Source organism: Bos grunniens, chromosome 12 (assembly GCF_055505025.1).
Source record: "Bos grunniens cultivar Pamir isolate PY7600 chromosome 12, Bosgru_T2T1.0, whole genome shotgun sequence".
In the NCBI taxonomy this organism is placed as follows: domain Eukaryota; kingdom Metazoa; phylum Chordata; class Mammalia; order Artiodactyla; family Bovidae; genus Bos; species Bos grunniens.
The window spans coordinates 13,391,635-13,412,060 of record NC_141176.1 but is presented as its reverse complement, the minus strand read 5'-3'; the positions used below and the strand labels follow the sequence as shown (position 1 = coordinate 13,412,060).

Below are 20,426 nucleotides of genomic sequence, written 5' to 3'. Positions count from 1 at the left end.
CTTATTTGTAAATTAATTGTACCAGTAAATTACCCTCAGAATATTGATGATCTGAATTATTCAGAAAGAGGTAGTTTTCTAATTAATTTTCCAGACCTCAGTATCTGAAGACCTCACTACAGACTATTTTGTAGTTTCTAATTTGCCAGTAGACATTAGAGAGTTCATGGGTGGGTTCAGTTGTACTTCACAGAACTCATCATTTCCATGTGAACCAGCTGCAATGAGCAGGACATTATAAGATGCATTTCCTCTTAAGTATCTAACATGTAAGATCCTGCTTTGACCACTCTGAGCTCTTCTTACATCTCCATTAGTCACTTGTATCTGCTCTTTATACTTGGTTGTCTCCTTTAATGGAAGTAGGGAAGTAAAGAAACTGGTTGAACAGCAGATATTAATAACAGCTCAATAAAACTGACAAAAAGCCATTAAGATTTATTTTTCTGGGGAGAAATTAGAAGCATTTTCTGATGGAAAATTAAGAAAAAGGAAGGAGAGAGTTGAGTGCTTAATAGTGAAACCTCACGAGTTCTCTTTCAATGTGAGCTTATTTATATGATAAAGGGTTGAACTTTGACCTTGTTTTGTATGCATCCTTCCACTTATTCACTGAGGAAGCCTCAATCTGGGCAGAGGAGCAGGAGCTTTGATACCAGTTAAAGAACTTGGGTTCAAGTTCTGATTCTGCCATTCCTTACTCTCTGCACTCCAACAGGGTTTTAGCTATTTTATCTCTTAGTGTCTTCATTACGTGAAGTGGGATAATACCAGCCTCTCAGGGTCTGTGTGTGTCTGTATGTGTGAATGCATGTATGCATAAAACAATTTCATGCCTGGTAGAAAGGCAAATATCCAGTAAGTGTTGGGTGCTGATACCCTTGAATTCATTTCAGAAATGTCTCATTGACCAGGTACAGTGCTCTCACCCCGGAGTGTTTATGCCTTGTAAAAGCATACTGGTTTAAAACACTGACTTACATATGAAGAGACCTTAAGGCAGGTTGTTAGATTTCTGAGGTCCTCTGATAGACTCTAAGGCAAAGCTGAGCCCTCGACTCTATTTGGATTTAAGTAATTACAAGTGTTTACTAATAAATATGAGCTTTCCTAATTATTTTCAGTTGGTGATTTTATCTTGGCCTTAAATATTGTAAGCTGTTTATACAGATTTAAAGAGGAAAGAATGGGGACTTCCCTGGCGGTCCTGTGGTTACGACTCTGAGCTTCCACTGTCAGGGGCACGGGTGGGGGAACTAAGATCCACAACCAGTCTTGTGTGTGTGGTGAAGCCAAGTGAATAGCGCAAACTTCTAATCAAAGTGATCCTTTACCCTTCCCCCAAACTCTAGATAAATATAAATGTAAGACTAAGACATGGGTTTTTCTGGAAGGGCATTTTACCCAAAAGGCTCTTTGCCTATGACAATAATACAGGCAAGGTTCAGATACTGGTCTATAACCATCTATAGAAGTGGTCCTTTAGCTTGATGCTAAAAAGATATTCTGAAAGTGAACCCATTGCGTGGATTTTTACTATACACTTAACTTGAACCTAATTTGTATACAAACTCAGTTTACCTTATTTGTGGCCAATTTTATAGTGAGAACTGTAGAAATAAAGATTAGCAAAAATAATGGCAAATACTTGTGGATTTAACATATGTATGTTAAAGTGGGTTACAAATATTAACTCTTAGATTCTTCACAACAACCTTGTAGTAAGAGAGGGTCTCTAGCTCTGGAAGTTTAATTAGAAATATAGGAACAAATACCTACTCAACAAAAAGACAAGCCCTTATGAAGCTTATGGTCTAATTAACGGGGCAGACAGTTACCAAAGAATTACATGAGTAACTCTTTATATGCTCCGGGAAGCAGAGCCAGCACCTGAGCTAGCCCTGGGAGTAGGAGAATTACTTCCAGGAAAAGAGAGAATGTTTCAGCTGTAATCTACCAGATAAATTAGGAGTTGTGTCTTTTGTTTTGTTTCTGATGAATATGTTCTAACAATGATTATTTCTAATTAAATTCTGACAGTATTCAGAGTTGATATAGACCCCACAAGTTAAGGGCTCAGTCCCACAAATCTGCCCCCACTTTAGGAGTAAGCCAATAAGGGGGACTGCAGGCTACCCACATTTCTGACTACAAATTTGGCTGTTTCCCATGATCTCCCCTATGCCCAGGTTTAACAGTTCACTAGAATGACCCCCAGCACTCATGGATACCTCTGTACTTACAATTACAGCTTTATTATACAGGATACAGCACTGGAACTGCCAAATGGAAGACATGGGGATGGGCGTTGCACACTGCTTCCACACCTTTCGGGGTGGGTCACCCTCCTAGCACCTAGATGTGTTCACTAATTTGGAAGTGCCCTAAACTCACTGTTTGAGGATGTTTATTAAGGCTTTATCATATAAGCATAACGGATTAAACTGTTGGCCATTGGTGACTGAACTCAATCTCCAGCCCCTCTCCCCGCCTCGGAGCTGGGGAAGGAGTAGACCTGAGGTTCTAACTCTAATCACAGGGTGTTTTTTTTTTTTTTTTAATGGAAAACATCTCCAATCTTGAAGCTATCTAGGGCTCCCACCAGGAATCATTACTTTAACATGATTGATACCCTTCTAACTTAGAATTCCAAGGATTTTAAGGAGCTCTGAGCCAGGAACCGGGGACAGTGATCGAATACTTAAACTTCATTATACCAGCATTGTTTAAATAGCCTCTGTGGCAGCCAGGGAAGCCTGCTACTCAGATCTTCAAGACAACTTAAAGCGAGGAGCATAGCCAACTGACAGCTCTAGTGGCCATTCTTTGACTCCACTGCACCCTTTGCTCTGAGAGCACATTTATTTTGCCCTCTTTCCACCAAGGGCTGAGCATCCCAGTGTGGGACTTCTCTATGGGGCAGCTTTTGCCAGAATACTCCCCACGGACCTACCCAAGATTTTCTCAGAACTGTATACCAGTCCGAGGCTCTTCCTACTAATCCTCCTTCCCTCTCTCCTTTCACAGGAATCAGACCTGCTCACGTTCTCAAGGCTTTCCCCGCCTACTCCTGCTTGCTCCCTTTATCCTTCACAAGTCTTCCTCTCAGCAGATCTCTTGCTTGTCTAACCTCGTCTTGATGTCTGCTCCTTGGAAGACCCAAACCAACTCAGCCTTTAAGATACACCCTACTCCCAACCATAGCAGCTGAGACACCATGGCTATGGGAGTGTTCTGTGTTCTTTGGGAAGCCTCTCCTCTTCCTTATTTCCTTCTTTTGGGCTCAGGGGACATTCTCTAGTTTCTTACTCCAACCTCAATGCCTTCTCCAGCTTTTTCTGCTCTAGGGATGAAAGTAACCCCGGTAATTAATACTTCTTTTCTTCTTCATCTGCAAAATCTCAAGGGAGAGTGAAGGGAGAATAAAGAATGGCTTGGTAAGCCCACTGATTAATGGCCAATTCCTGATTTTTCTCTCTTAAAGAAGACGGTGTTGCATTAATATTAAACATTTTGTAAATGTAAGGTGAAATATAAGATGTGCTATATGATAATATAGTCATTAAGTTACAGCATTGGTCCCATTTTTATAAACATCACTATTTAATCATTGTTGAGTATACTCTTAATCCTGATGTATAATTTATGCCTAAAACAGACCATGAAAAAAACTTAAGTCATTCTTGATTCAGCTCATTTGGGAATCCGAACTAGCCACATAAAATAGTCTTAAATGAAATGCAAGTTTTTACAAACTTATGACATCTATAGGAACTGCTTTTCCTATTTCTTCACTGTGAATGTCCCAGATTTCTCTTCTGTCTCCTCTTATGACTGTAAGAAAATACGCTTTTGCCTGTAGGTGTTGAATGGCATGAAAGCATCAGGCTGCTACTTCTCCCTGGAGATGGAGAACCGAATAATGCTAGAGTTCCTTTTAGTGCTCTGAGATAATGGTACACGGGAAGAGAAAATCTATGATTGATTCTAATGAGTAATCTTCTTGATGGCTCAGTAAGGGTAGCTATTCATTAGGGAACTATTTAACTCAATCTCCAGGCCAGGCTCATAAGCATTCAGAAAGTTTGTGAAACAACAGATAGTATTTAACTCAATTATACAACTCAGTGAGCTGGGTAGGTGTCTCAATGATGACCGGATTCTACTAGGAAACTAATCAGTAGAGCTCTGCTGATTAGCTACTTGACTGATTTTAGACAGGAGAAATGTGACAAAGCATCGCAAATGTGGTAGCGGAAAGGAAATTAGTTGTGATCTAGAATAGTTAAATTGGGTACTCTGAGGGACTGAAAACCAAAAGAACAATCAATAGCTCCAACTCTGATGTCTCAAACTTGTAATGCTATGATACACACGTCATATAATTCATTTTTCTCTTCACAATGAACACTTTGCCCCATTTTAATTGAAGAAACTGAATCTTGAGAGAGTATATGATTTCCTAAGGTCTCATGGCTTTTTAAGTCACAGAACCAGCAGTCAAACCTGAATCTATCTACCAGAGTCTGGATCCTAAACATGATGGAGCTGAAGGAGGGAATGACCGTGCAGCTCATGAATTTCCTATCAATGGTCCTCTATTCACATAAGAAAATAGATTTTCTATAGGCTAAAGAGAGTGGTACTACATAGAATCAGCAATGTGACATTTATTTCCAGCTTTGACATGATGTGCATAGAGAAGTAGTTTGTCAGAGCAAACTTGCTGTGGGGATGCTCTGCTCTCTGCTGCGTTCCTCATGACAGCTTGGTTGGCTTGCATTAGAACAGTTTTCTCACTGTCACAGTTTCTGAGCAACCTAAACTACATGCTGCCTTCCAGCAATCTTTCAGACTTCTGACCATAGCCTAAGGTTAGCAATGCATTTGAGATTCATGACCTAGTACATGTATGGGATATGTGAGTTTGTAGATAATTGAAAAAAAAATGTCAGAAAATAATTCTTACCCTTACTTACTACATGTGATGTACTTTGACATTTTCTATTCTGATTCATTAAAAATAAACCCATTAAATTGATTTCATGGCCCACTAGTGGGTTATCATCCACAGAGTGAAAAGCAAAGCATTGTTCTGTGCATGGCAGACAAGATTATTTGAGTGGATGGAAAGAAAAGACACTTTGGTTTGATTAGGTCAAATTTACCTTCCTGTTTATACAGGAGGGGAGGAATTATGGTCCTATTTAGGATGAATTTCCAACTTTTCTGCACTAGACTCCACTCCTCAGTATGATATGTATTTGCATTCTGCCAGGTCTTGGGGAGCAATCATTTTTGTTCAAATATAATATCAAAAGTGAGTGGGAATGTCTCAGAAAGTCTTTTGACAGCTGAAACAGTGAAACAATAAATCAGCAGTATGATGAAAGCCTGCACACACATAATACCTATAATAATCAGTAGAAGCATAGCAGAAATGGGGGGGGGGGAGAAACTTAGTTCAATTACACAGTAAGGTTACTTACTTCAAAGTCAGCAGAGTGTTGTAAGGTTATACATATTGTTAAGGTTAATTGCATCTATTCAGAATGCATTTGAATCTGAAACAAAAGCTTAACAGGAAAAGAAAAATCATCAAAGGGAGAAGACTGTATTTGAAGGGTCTGTTCTATATCAGAGAATCAGCCAATGATGGTTCCTTTGTTCTGTAATGTTGGTAACCATTCCCCCCTCCCCTAAACACTTAAAAGGCAATTTATTAAAGTCTGGAACAAAAACTGACCATTCAGGTATGACCTAAATCAAATCCCTTATGATTATACAGTGAAAGTGACAAAAAGATTCAAGGGATTAGATCTCATAGACAGAGTGCCTGAAGAACTATGGATGGAGGTTTGTGACATTGTACAGGAGGCAGGGATCAAGACCATCCCCAAGGAAAAGAAGTGCAAAAAGGCAAAATGTCTGCCTGAGGATGCCTTACAAATAGCTGTGAAAAGAAGAGAAGTGAAAGGCAAAGGAGAAAAGGAAAGATATACCCATTTGAATGCAGAGTTCCAAAGACTAGCAAGAAGAGATAAGAAAGCCTTCCTCAGCGATCAATGCAAAGAAATAGAGGAAAACAACAGAATGGGAAAGACTAGAGATCTCTTCAAGAAAATTAGAGATGCCAAGGGAACATTTCATGCAAAGATGGGCTCAATAAAGGACAGAAATGGTATGGACCTAACAGAAGCAGAGTATATTAAGAAGAAGTGGCAAGAATACACAGAAGAACTATACAAAAAAAAAAAAAAAATCTTCATGACCCAGATAATCGCGATGGTGTGATCACTCACCTAGAGCCAGACATCCTGAAATGCAAAGTCAGGTGGGCCTTAGAAAGCATCACTATGAACAAAGCTAGTGGAGGTGATGGAATTGCAGTTGAGCTATTGCCAATCCTAAAAGATGATGCTGTGAAAGTGCTGCACTCAATATGCCAGCAAATTTGGAAAACTCGGCAGTGGCCACAGGACTGGAAAAGGTCAGTTTTCTTTCCAATCCCAAAGAAAGGCAATGCCAAAGAATGCTCAAACTACTGCACAATTGCACTCATCTCACACGCTAGTAAAGGAATGCTCAAAATTCTCCAAGCCAGGCTTCAACAGTACGTGAACCATGAACTTCCAGATGTTTAAGCTGGATTTAGAAAAGGCAAAGGAACCAGAGATCAAATTGCCAACATCTGCTGGATCATGGAAAAAGCAAGAGAGTTCCAGAAAAACATCTATTTCTGCTTTATTGACTATGCCAAAGCCTTTGACTGTGTGGATCACAAGAAACTGTGGAAAATTCTGAAAGAGATGGGAATACCAGACCACCTGACCTGCCTCTTGAGAAATCTGTATGCAGGTCAGGAAGCAACAGTTAGAACTTGACATGGAACAACAGACTGGTTCCAAATCGGGAAGGGAGTACGTCAACCCTGTATGTTGTCACCCTGCTTATTTAACTTAAATGCAGAGTACATCATGAGAAATGCTGGGCTGGAGGAAGCACAAGCTGGAATCAAGATTTCTGGAAGAAATATCAATAACCTCAGATATGCAGATGAGATCACCCTATGGCAGAAAGTGAAAAAGAACTAAAGAGCCGTTTGATGAAAGAGGAGAGTGAAAAAGTTGGCTTAAAGCTCAATATTCAGAAAACTAAGATCATGGCATCTGGTCTCATCACTTCATGGCAAATAGATGGGGAACAGTGGAAACAGTGACAGACTTATTTTTGGGGGCTCCAAAATCACTGCAGATGGTGACTGCAGCCATGGAATTAAAAGACACTTGCTCCTTGGAAGACAAATTATGACTGACATAGACAGCATATTAAAAAATGGAGAGATTACTTTGCCAACGAAGGTCTATCTAGTCAAGGCTATGGTTTTTCCAGTGGTCATGTATGGATGTGAGAGTTGGACTATAAAGAAAACTGAGATCCAAAGAAATGATGCTTTTGAACTGTGGTGTTGGAGAAGACTCTTGAGAGTCCCTTGGACAGCAAGGAGATCCAACCAGTCCATCCTAAAGGAAATCAGTCCTGAATATTCATTGCAAGGACTGATGCTGAAGCTGAAACTCTTAATACTTTGGCCACCTGATGTGAAGACCTGTCTCATTTGAAAAGACGCTGAAGCTGGGCAAGATTGAAGGCAGGAGGAGAAGGGGACGACAGAGGATGAGATAGTTGGATGGCATCAGCAACTCAATGGACATGAGTTTGAATAAACTCCAGGAGTTGGTGATGGACAGGAAGACCTGGCGTGCTGCTGTCCATGGGGTCGCGAAGAGTTGGACACGACTGAACGACTGAACTGAACTGACAAAAACTGAAGCCATTTGCCATCTTTAAAACTCACGGGCTAGTATTATCCAGTGTTTGTTTTACTAGGGAGCCAGTGAGAGCAGATATCCTGGGCTACCTAGGATTTTAAGAAAATCTGAACCCCTGCTTTAAGAAATATTTAAATGTTTTCTCATTTAAAAATCCTTGGAATATATTTTTCATGGCTGGAAAAGTAAAGTTGTATCTGCTTGTTATAAAAATCTAAACTATATCAGGAATTCCCTGACAGTCCAGTGGTGAGGACTGAGCACTTTCACTGCTGTGTCCCAGGTTCAGTTCCTGATCCGGGAACTCAGATCCCACAAGCTATGTGGTATAGCCAGAAAAAAAAGTACCCCCCCCCAACCCCAGAATAAAAAACTGAACATTACTAAACTAATATAGAAAGGAAAAATCCCTTGCCATTCAGAACCTCAGAAATAAACAAGCTGTTGATGTAAGGACCTCTTTAATGTAGGTTGTGCTTTTTCACTTTTTACACCAAGTAGAAAGTCTTAGAGCCATTATGCCCTTCAATTTCTACTGCCAATTGAAGGTGAGAAAAATAATGTCTTATATATAATTATTATGATTGCATATAATAAAATAGATATCTCTAAACAGGTATCTGAAGCATTGATGGCTTTGTTTCTCTCCTATAGAATAATTCTGAAGGTGAGTAGTCTAGGGCTGATAATAGTACAAATAATAGGCAACCTTAATAGAACTTTTGTTATTTCCTAGCTTTATTCTAAACACTTTATACTCTAAGTGATGGATACTTGTTATCCCCATTTTACAGGTGAAATAATAGAAAAACTAGGCAATTTGCTCAAAGTTATAGCTAGAAAGTAACAGAATTAGGGTTCAAAACCGGGCAATTTGGCAATGGATTACCACTAGTGTGGTGGTTTTACAGTTACAGGGCACCAGATCACTTCTTTCTGCTCTGCTATTTCTGAGGCATGTCGTCTATATCCAAGTTGCCTCACTGACCAAGATGGTTGCCTGAGCACCAGCTACCACTTCAACCATCCAGGAAGGGGGGAAGGCAACAAAATACCTTTCCTGTCCATCTGTCTTCACTTAATGGAGCTTTCCTAGACATCCTTCTCAATGGCTTCCCTTATATCTCAGTTTGTTAAACAATCACACGTCATGTTTGACTATAAAGAAGGTTGGAGACTATAGTCTTTACTGGGCACATTATTAACCTGAATAATACAGGAGTGCTTTTAGGAAGGAGGTGGTGAGAATGAATGGGTAGGTAGGCCAGCATATTGTCTGGTTTAGGCATTAAGGAGAGTCAAGCATATGAGCAGAAATCAATCATATGATCAAACTATTGCAGGAACTTCTCAAAATGCAAATGGGATATCTAAGGAAGAAAAATTTTAATGTAGTCCACATTACTGTTCAGAGTATTGATTTTAGAGAACTATTAAGGGTTTTCTTCTGGATGATGTTCTGTGCAATCTTTGTTTTATGCCTTGTACATTCTGCAGGATTATAATAGTGAACAGTTGAAATAACTGAAATGGTTAAGTGAGTGGTTATATCAATGATGCATCGATGTTGTGAAATATTATGTAACCATTTAATATTAAGCTTCTTATGTGCATAATCGGAAAAACCACTTACAAGTGAAAGCAGCATATAAAATTGGACTTAAGATATGACTGCTAAGTCTGCTAAGTCACTTCAGTCGTGTCTGACTCTGTGCAACCCCATAGACGGCAGCTCACCAGGCTCCCCCGTCCCTGGGACTCTCCAGGCAAGAACACTGGAGTGGGTTGCCATTTCCTTCTCCAATGCATGAAAGTGAAAAGTGAAGGGGAAGTCGCTCAGTCGTGTCCAACTCTTAGTGGCCCCATGGACTGCAGCCTACCAGGCTCATCTGTCCATGGGATTTTCCAGGCAAGAGTACTGGAGTGGGGTGCCATTGCCTTCTCCGAGGCTTGCTTACTACCTGCCTCAAAAATGGTGGATTCCACAATTCAGTATTCCTCAGCTGCAATGCAAACACTTTGTGTGTGTGCAACATCCATCATGTTAACCTGAAAAGAGAGAGACAGAGACCAGACATAAATATACTAATGCGGATGCTGTGCCATGAGTAATAGAGTCCTTTGTCTCTGACTCAGGAGTCTTGTCCTCTGTCAGCATCCATGACATAGTAATAGCCTGTTAGGCAAATATTTGCTTATAGGTAGGCTCCAGGCAATGAGCGACTTCACTTTCACTTTTCACTTTCATGCATTGGAGAAGGAAATGGCAACCCACTCCAGTGTTCTTGCCTGGAGAATCCCAGGGACGGGGGAGCCTGGTGGGCTGCCGTCTATGGGGTTGCACAGAGTCGGACATGACTGAAGCTACTTAACAGCAGCAGCAGCAGCAGGCTCCAGTCACATCCCAGACCTGACATCTCTGTCCTCTGAAAATGTGAGTGTCTTGTAGTTTTTTACTGAGGAAGCAACTTAAAACATTTTTAAGTATTCTTACCAACTGGTCCTCATCTCTGCTTCCATCATATGGTTTTTGGTCTCTTAAAGACGGCAAGTCTCTATAGTGTTACGTGTGTTTTAAGTGAAGAAGCATCACATCTTTCAGCTCTGTGCTATATGATTATCTGGGTAAGATAGTAATCTGAAGCTGGAGTACATACCACGTCATGTGCCCTAATCAGGTGGGATTGCCTCCGCCTGACAGAGGGGGCACTCTTCTGATTTGCGTCAGTTTACCGCCTCTCACTAAGCCATGAGTCTACATGAGGATCCTGGGTGGAGATACGTGTGTGTGTCCCTCTTTCTGCTTTCCATAAAGGTGTATTATGAACAAAGGCCCTGGTGTCCTGATGGTCTCTTATCTTTTCTGTCTGGGTGCCTATGCCGCCAGCCTTCTGGACATCGGTTCAGCCCTCCATCAGAAGCTATGAGAGAACTAACCAGCCTCACATCAGCCTCTTGGGTGTGCAGACAAAGTCCTGGGCTCTTCAGACTCTGAGACTAAAGAGAATTCACTAGTCCTTCCACACCAGGGATGTGGAATATGGGTCAGGGCTGATGTGACAGGCTAGGGATCAAGGATGATTTACTCAGCCTGATCTTGTCATTTTTTTTTTTTTTTAACTTAGGAATATGGTTTCTTTACAAAAGAACTCTTGAAAACCTGAGTGCCCTATAAGTTGACTCACATTGGTTAAAAACATATGCTTGAGTCCTGTGCTGAAAACCATGTTTTAAAAACCAATATGGAAAACCATATCTAGAAATTAAACATCCAGTGCCTTTGTATAGTTTTCTTTCTTTCTTTTTGGCCATGCTGGGTCTTCGTTGTCATACAGGCTTTTTCTCTCGTTGCGGTGCGTGGGCTTCTTGTCACGGCTTCTCTCGTTGGGCTCTGGATCAACAGGCTTCGGGAGTTGCAGCTCATGGGCTTAATTGCTCTGAGGCATGTGGGATCTTCCCGGACCAGGAATCGAAGCTGTGTCTTCCACATTAGCAGGTGGATTACTTACCACCGAGCCACCAGGGAAACCCCTATCCACTACGTTTGATTAGCCAAAAAATTTTTCGTTCTTTCAGTGTCCCCCAAAGGTAAGATTTTCTTGAACTATGAAAACCTCAAACCAGCTTTTTATAGGACAGTAAACTTTGTGTCTACTGTTCTGCTTTATCTGTTTGTGATGTAATCTCTTTCTGAATTTTTGCTTGTGACTACATTCCTTTTTCAGTCAAATTGGTGTTGTTCCTAATTAGAAATTTAAATTACATCTGCTGTGGTTTATACACACCAGGGGATATATTTATGTAATACTTTTATCCAGCCCAGATAGTCTTCATAACTTCAACAAAACATTTTTTTCATAGAGTGCTTATTGATGAGACCTTATTAAAAACATGCAAGAATGTACACCAGAGAGACAGTGGTGTGGCTTAGGAGAGAGCTCACAAGGCAAAGAGTTCTTAAATATATATATTTTAATGGTACAGAAAAACATTTTCCCCTTGTCACATGCTAATCTTTATACGTTCTCCCTTAGTATATCTCATGGATGTGGGCTGTTGGAAAGTGAGAATAATCTTACAAATGGAGATGTTTCATTAAATTTCAATGAGGTAATTAAGGAAACTCATTTTCAAAGATATACATTTATTTCAGTGGCTTTTGAATGTTGCTTAATCAGAAAATGACTGGAATACTAAATATAGTTAGGTTGGGCTTGTCTCCATCAGCAGCTTTGAGAGTCAGGCTGTTGAAAGGGATGACATGGAGGTTAAAACAGCGGAGGCCCTTGCTGTGGGTGGAAACTAATTGGCTGAAAACATGAATAAGTTATACTTGTTATTCATGTCAAGGAAAAGCCAAGAGAGCAGGGATGAATATTTGTGTCTACCCAGGCATTAGGCTGTGCCACAGGATATTAAAAAATAAAAAGTCGATCCTTAAACTTAAGCAACTCTTCCTACAGGAAGGAAGAGGGATAGAGGCTTCATTACTTGGCCAGTGCTTTCTTCTGAATATTATGTTTCAGCTTTGACATTTTCAGCCAAAAAAGTACTGCTAAGAAGGTTGCTAAGGAATTCTTTAACATAAAACATTTATTACTTGGACCACTGTCCTTGAGCCCAGGGTTATGTTTAAATGTTTTCAGTTAAAAGCTTCTGATTTCAAGGCTGCTGCTGCTGCTGCTGCTAAGTCGCTTCAGTCGTGTCCGACTCTGTGCGACCCCAGAGACGGCAGCCCACCAGGCTCCCCCGTCCCTGGGATTCTCCAGGCAAGAACACTGGAGTGGGTTGCCATTTCCTTTTCCAATGCATGAAAGTGAAAAGTCAAAGTGAAGTTGCTCAGTCGTGTCTGACTCTTCACGACCCCATGGACTGCAGCCTACCAGGCTCCTCCGCCCATGGGATTTTCCAGGCAAGAGTACTGGAGTGGGGTGCCATTGCCTTCTCCGGATTTCAAGGCTAGAGAATTCTTTTCTCATGGCCCTGTTCTGAGTCTGGGTACTTGTCAGCTACCTATGTTGGCCATAGATTGACCGTAGTCTTATTTAATCCTAAGACTAAAGATTCTATGTGATGTTGTCATGCTGCTGCTAAGTCCCTTCAGTTGTGTCCGACTCTGTGCGACCCCATAGACAGCAGCCCACTAGGCTCCCCTGTCCCTGGGATTCTCCAGGCAAGAATGTTGTCATACTTAATTAGATTAGATATTGTAGAATAAAATCTTTTACAAACTGTTTTTTTTTCTTTTCAAACCTTTCCTGAAAATTTCATAAGAGAGATTCATGGAATTTGGAAAATTCTCTATAAAGCTTCTCTTAGCGAACATCCTTGTGGTCTGCTCTGATGGTTTCATGAATTGTTCCTAAGTGTGCATGCTCAGTTACTCAATTGTGTCCAACTCTTTATGACCCCATGGACTGTAGCCCTCCAGGCTCCTCTGTCCTTGGGATTCTCCAGGCAAGAATACCGGAGTGAGTGAGCTGCCATTTCCTTCTCCAGGGGATCTTCCTGATCCAGGGATCAAACCAGAGTGTCGTATAAGTCTCCTGCACTGGCAGGTATAAGCTCTGTTAAAGGGGTTGTATCTGTTTTTTTGGTATCTCTCCTCTCTCCTCGTAAGTCCCTAACACACAAGACCATAGTGGGTGCTGAGTTACATTTACTTCCTTTGTTTGGAAGTCTATCAAGAGGCCAAAGTTAAGGACAGTCATATTTGATGTTTTCTACTTTGAGATGAATGTTTACCTCCAGACACCCCCCTGGTTTAAGTCAAAAGTGCTAGGTTTGAGTCTCAACACAATTGCTTAAAAAAACCTTATGATTTTTGGCATATGATTTAACCTCTATGTCTTTATCAGTATTTATGAATCCTTCAATTCCCTTTTGGGGCTTCCCAGGTGGCTTAGTTTGGTAAAGAATCCGCCTGCCAATGCAGGAGCTTCAGGAGACGTGATTTCAACCCCTGGGCCAGGAAGATCCCCTGGAGGATGAAATGGCAACCCACTCCAGTATTCTTGCGTGGGAAATTTCACGGAGAGAGAGGAGCCTGGTGGGCCACAGTCCATAGGGTCGCAAAGAGTCAGACACGACTGAGCGACTGAGCATGCACGCACAATTCCCTTTTAGTCCAAGTATTTGAAGACAGCTTGATTGATCTACATCCCTGCTTCTCAAAGTGTGGTCCCCAGGTCCAGAACATCATCATCATCTGGGAATTGTTAAAAAGGCAAGTTATAGGCTCCTCCATCCCCCACATACCGGTTGAATCAGAAACTCAACATTTTATAAACCCTCCAGGTGATTCCGATGCATGTTAAAGTTTAAGAACTACTGATTTGCAGTGTAGTCAAACCCCTGGTATGTTGAGAAGCTCCATACCACCATGTGAGGGGATCCTGAGGCTTCTGCAGTCATTTCTTCCTTGGCATTTAAATCCAGCACCTCATGTTTCATCTTTAAGGCCCTGCAGAATGGCTCACTGTTGCATCATATTCAAGTCTGCAGGTATGAACTGCAGCTCTCAAGCTTCTATCAAGGGTGGCCACTTCAGTGAAAAATCTTTCTGAGGGTGAACAAAAAATATGCAATGGACAAGGGATTAATTTCCAGTGGTGGCCTCCTAATTTTGTATTCATCACGTTGTACGTTTGTGAGGCTACACAGGCAACATCTGCTGATATCCGTTAGGTAGTTGGGCACCCAGCAGCCACATTTGCATGCAGAGGGGGTCACACACCTCCCGTGTACAAGTCTAAAATTAAAGCGCAGTTTGAAGCTGGCTGAAGGCTCACTGCTAGGAAAATAATGAGATAAGGAAGAAACGGGTTCTGTTAATCAGCACTTTTGGCCTCTACTGTTCAATCTTTGCTAATTTGTCCTTTGAAACGGTACAGTCTGTGTTGGACGGAGACTTCTAAGCGTATCTGGGCTTTTTTTTTAAAGGCCGACGTTTATAAGCTGATTGTATTTATCCATAACATTTCCCCTCACACTGTACCCATATGTGTGCTGCATTCGGTTACTGTGTTATGTTTTTGCTGTATGAAATAGTCATACTTTTGTGGGATTACATGCATCATGACAAAGAAGAGCCACCGCAGCACAGACTCACAGACTGGGGTCTGTGGTATCATTTCAGTTCAGTCCACATTCATCAAGCAGCTACTTTGTGCCAGGGGCTGGGCATATACAGATCAATCAAGTGGAGTTTCTGCCTGCAAAAGCTCACAATGTTTGAACAACTCCTTGTATCTCAGTGCTGAATATTTTTGCCTAATTGAAGTTTCCCCTAATTCCCACTCCCTCCCCACCCGCCCATCCTGTGCCCAGTGAACTGAAGTGACTCTTGGCTTCTCTGAGCTCCTGATTATGCTCAACCTGTGTCCCCAGAAAAATGAGGGGCCCAGTGGACCCCTGCCTGGAAGTCAAAGCCCCAAAACCCAAGACTGTGGCCATCTGGCCACTCAAATGGGTCATTAAGAAGAGGTGTCTGCATTGAAATGGCCCCTACACCCAGTTTGCGGCAATGAAAAAGGAGCGTGCCCTATATTCCCAGTGTGGGTGACATGGGAGAATTCCAGTCATCTCAAGTGGATGTGCCCTTGAGGGCCACAGGGAGGAACAGTGGAGTCCTACGGTTTACCGAGAGCTAATGGTGAAGTAGTCACTTGTCAGGCTTCACCAACTGCTCTATATTTCCATATTGAGCCATGTGTTCTTGTTTTACTTTGACAACTAGATTGTAAGCTCCTGGAGAACATGGGTCTTTAGAGAATGATTATTTTTCATAGTACTTTTTTGATGGTGATGATCATAAATACAGTACATTATCACAAAGAATATCTGGTGGCTTATATGCATTAATAATTTCTCATGGGGACTTCCCTGGTGATCCAGTGGCTAAGATTCTGTCCTCGCAATGCAGGGAGCCTGGGTTTGATCCCTGATCAAGGAACTAGATCCCACATGCTGCAACTAAGTTCTGATGTAGCTAAATAAATATTTAAAAAAAAATTTCTCCCGGTAATTGATTTTTTTCTCTTCTTTCTAGCACAGGTGCATATACCTTGATAGCACCAAATGAAAAACGAAGAAATGAGATACAACAGAGTATGTATATTATTTAACACTCAAAATACTGCTCATTTTCTTAGTAGAATTGGCTTGCATTGGTCTGAAGAATTTTTAGTTTCTGATCTGTATAGACTCACTGGAGCTCATTTTTTTCCTTTTTAAGTTTTGGCAGTTTTAATTATACCTTTTAAAACTATTTTATTGTTAATGCTTCTAAATTTCTTTCTCTATGCTAATAGCAGAACTCATTGCGTAATCATAAATCTGAGGTTTCTATTGCAATTAAACAATTTCACACCTATTGCCAACCGACCTATCAAGTTCCTGCAAAATTGGGCTTACTTCAGATATCTTTACAGGACTAGGAACACTTTTGAAAGGGACAAGCGATACATGAAATAGATTATAAAATAATCTTTTTCCTGGATCTGTTCCATTCCTTCTTAATGGAATTTTTCTTTAGTTTCTGTGCTCGTTTAATTTTGTAACCAACAGAGTCTAACCTCAGCTGTTTTTATTGGTGACTTCACTTTCCTTCTCTAGATTGTAAGCTCTTTGAGGGCAGGGCTACATCTTGCTTGTTTTTGTGCTCCTTGTACCTAGCGGACATACAACACGATTAATGTAGTGTTAATGTTACGGTAAAATAAGGGCTGCTGTTTAAAGAGACAGCATTAATATTTTCGAGTTAGGAGGAGAACTAAAGTTCATTTCATTCCCAGAGAAGTTTCTGAGGCTTGTTCAAGTCAGCTATGGGGCTAGCACTGAGATCTTGTGCTCTCCATTCCTGATCTTCCTACGAAATTTGATTTTGTAATGACTGATGAACATAAGGACATAGCAGGAAGGCAGCTGTCTAACGGTCTCCACTGGACGAGCAGCCTCCTGGGTGGCATATCTGAGTCTGTGCAGAGTATGACCGTCACAGTGGTGCAGACGTGGTGACTGTGGGTACTGCCTGCAGTTGATCAATGGAATCCCAGAGATTCTGGCATCTTACACGTTTTTTATTTAAATGGTCAACAGGAATTTAAGCTTAAGTGTGGTCTGGATTTTTGAGATGTTTCAGAAGTTGTTTTTTTTTCCTCTAATAATTAAAAAATATAAATGGATGTTTGAAATAATCATGTCTCATGAGATACCTTGGAAAAAACAGAACTAGTATCTCTGGCGCCCCCTGCTGCCAGTCAGTGTATACTTGGGGAATTGGGCACTGCTCCACAAGGAGTAGGCTCAGCTCAGTGGGCCCAGGTAGTAGGAATTGGAGAGCCCTCATTCCTCACGGTTACAGTGATCTTGGGGAATATTTAAAATGCAGCAGATACAGGCATCAGAATTCTACCGGGGCTTATGTTTACTGTGTGTGCAAAGTTCTTATTGCCGCATGAATGTTTTGCATACACCCTATAGGAAACTTTTAACATTAAATGATGTGCGCTTGGTCGCTTCAGTCGTGTCCAGCTCTCTGCGACCCTATGGACCATGGCCTGCCAGGCTCCTCTGTCCATGGAATTCTCTGGGCAAGAATACCGGAGTGGGTTGCTATTTCCTTCTCCAGGATTAAATGATGTAGGGTTTGAAAAATGCCAGGATGTGAGGAAGAACTAAACTTCTTTATTTAGCAGGAGTTTACCTTGTTTTCACATCTGTACTTCTGTGTCAGCTCTTGGAGAGAAAGTGCCTTAGGGTGACCCCAAGGGGTTAGGACTAGGTGGTGGCTTCCTTTCCTGGATATCTCGCCCACTCATGCCCGCATGTAGTTAAATGTCCATCTCAAGGGAGCGGTTTCCTTTTCGCACTCTAATAATTGATGATTTCATATTTCTCACCTGACTTAGGGGCTGCGAAAGAGCTGGAGGAGCTGGAAAGGTGGAAGAAACAACAAAGGGAGAAGTCCATTAATCTACCGCCCATGACGCTAGGTAAGCCAGCAAGCCAATTGCTTGAATGCAGGAGAACAAGGCCGCCCAACAATCTGCTTAGCACCTTGCCCACATCTGTCTTTCAGCGTCCGTTATAGGTCCTTGGGTCATTGTGCTGCTTGGAATGAAATGCATTTAAAGTCAAAACATACATTTAAAGTCAGAAGTATGCAGGTAAACCGTTGTTTCTGACTCTCTGCAAATAGCAAACAGATGATGCCACAGTTATGGGGGAATAAGAAGATGGCTTAATTGCCAAATAATTTACAGCCTCTTAGTTGATCAGCTCTGAAGAAATCTTACCTAGGGCGTCGCATATGCCTCGTCATAGCTCTTACTCCCATCCTGATTAGTGCTATCACAAGCATATTAATCATGGCAGTTAACTGGTTATGGGAGAAAAAATTGGAGGGTCAATTCTGACAGTAAGATGTCAGTGGGCTGGGGACACGGGGTAGGTATAGAGATAATATCATCTGTGTTTTCATTTGCAAATAGAGACTTTGGGGCCTCTGGAGCATGCGGCAGTGTGATAAATTGCATGGGCTGCTTCTGCCCGGCGTTTGACTCACTCACCAGGGAAGTCCTCTCATGCGAAGCATTCACGTCTTCTCTCTGCCAGCAGCAGCTGGGAGCTTCAAGGGCTGGACGCGCCGTTCCCACAGGTTTAGTTTGCACAAATGTGGTAGAATCAGGGGCCACTGACTCTCACAGTAGTTTGCAAGAAGTACTTTTTCCAAGATGTCGGTAGAAATAAGCTCATTTGGTGATTGTGTACAAGCAATAGCATTATCATTATCATCCCACTGTATTTCATGAATGGGGTTCATCTCATGTCACCTTTATGCTGAAGAAGCTGCATTTGAGGGGTACAACCTGGAGGACAGCTCTGTCTTTCCTAACTGGCCCCCTCACACTAGCTATCTGGGTCTGTTTTTTTCCCCTATGTTCTTTGGATGAAATTAGATCTTTGTGGTCTTTCTCAAATAATAAAGTTGTCCAGCTAATTCTAGGCATAAAACAGTGTCTTTTCAGTAAGTTCAGCCCTAAATACTGGTCATGACTCTATTGCTAATAGAGATTAAAGCTTCTTCCCTGTTCCAGCCCGGGCCTGCTTTCCTTTTTTTGCCATGCCACGTGGCATGTGGGATCTAGTTCCCCACCGGGGATCGAACCCCTGCCCTCTACAGTGGAAGCATAGAGTCCTAACCACTAGACCACCAGGGAATTCCCATCCTGGGCCTATTTTGGATAGAAAGTTGGCAAAGGAAATGAGTGTGGCTGAATTTTTCTCTATTGACTCCTCGGTTTCTCTGTTGATTCCTCCTCCTTGTGGGTCAAAGGAAGAAGAAGAGATTATGGTCTCTCTTGCACCGATACCAGTTTCCTCAAGTTTTGGGGTGTTTTTGCTGTGCATCTCATCCCTGGGGTCCTTGAAGTTCTTCAGAGACCCCCTTTTGCTCGCCGTCCATCTCTCACCTGGCTTTCCCTGATGTAGATGATACTTTTCTGCTGTTGGCTCCTGGTAGCTAGACTACCTTTGTAGAGCTCCATTGTGCCTATGGAGTTGTCCACAGGGGCAAGTCCCTTTTAAAGTGGCTTTAGATTGGCATTCTCTTTCATGACAGCCAGACTGGGAGTGTGGGAAACACTTGTGTACTCTTCCCACAGACTCTGGGAATACAGGCCATTTGCCCTGTGGCCACTTCTTCTTGATGACCAGTCTGAGTAGCCACTTGAGGACAGCCATGTGCCTTCTGGCACTGTCTTTCCTATGCATAGGTCCCTCAGTCTTCTGGGGACACAGCTTGAGCTCTTCAAATGATTTTCATTAAATCTCTCTTACTCACATTGAAGATGTGAAGATTCTTCCTTCCCCAAACACATACTCAGAGAAGATGAAATTCACAAAGACATCTTTTCTCTGATTTCTACCTCCCTTTGACCTAGCTAACCTCTTTTACAGGCTGAAAGTAGTTGCCAATTAATGTTCCCCAAACTGGTTTTAAGTTACCCCCTTGCAGATCCTGCTTAGGGAGCTAAGCACTTGCCTTGGGTATTTGGAGATGTTGGTGTCTATTGTCTTGGGGTCTTAAGCAAAAATGATCAGGAGTTCTGGTATTTGGTGTATCTAGGAATGGTCAAGAGAAAGAGGGCACAGTAGAAAAGAGTTCTGGGATGTATTAAACTTTGAGATGAGTTTTAAAGGAAAACCTGTAAATGCTTAGACATCTGATTTTCTCCATTTTTAAAATTCTCAACTCCTCTATTTCTCTACCCCTTAAAATGTTGGAATGGTTCTAGGAGATACTAAAATTAGCTGTAACATTAGATAAAAGCTTCAATAGGCCTCACTGTTTCTTTCCTTAGGGCCAGGACCAAACAGGTATTATACGTCTTTTGGGACTCAGAAGTCTCTATGGTGTCTTTAACTGTTCAATTATAAAAACTATGATGAATGCAAATTGTTTTAATGCATCTTCTGTGTAGGTGAATCTTTCATAGAACTGACACTTTTAGTGACCAAAGCACCAGAGAATTATTTCAAAGGAATCTTTAAAATATGCACGCCAAGCTTGCATAAACACTGAGAACTCCC

At 41.6% G+C, this 20,426-nt stretch overlaps 1 protein-coding gene across 4 annotated transcripts in view; it reads left to right on the top strand.

The window, feature by feature from the left end:
* Positions 1-20,426, top strand: part of EPSTI1 (epithelial stromal interaction 1) — a 98,050-nt gene that overhangs the window by 3,649 nt on the left and 73,975 nt on the right. For all 4 annotated transcript variants that reach the window (XR_015137818.1, XR_015137817.1, XM_086328848.1 and 1 more), the window contains exons 2-3: positions 15,883-15,941; positions 17,744-17,827. Coding sequence is in view for 2 of the 4 variants with exons in the window: in XM_086328848.1 (XP_086184974.1) it covers positions 15,883-15,941; positions 17,744-17,827 (143 nt within the window). In the remaining 2 variants the exon portion in view is untranslated. The remainder of the gene's footprint in view (positions 1-15,882; positions 15,942-17,743; positions 17,828-20,426) is intronic.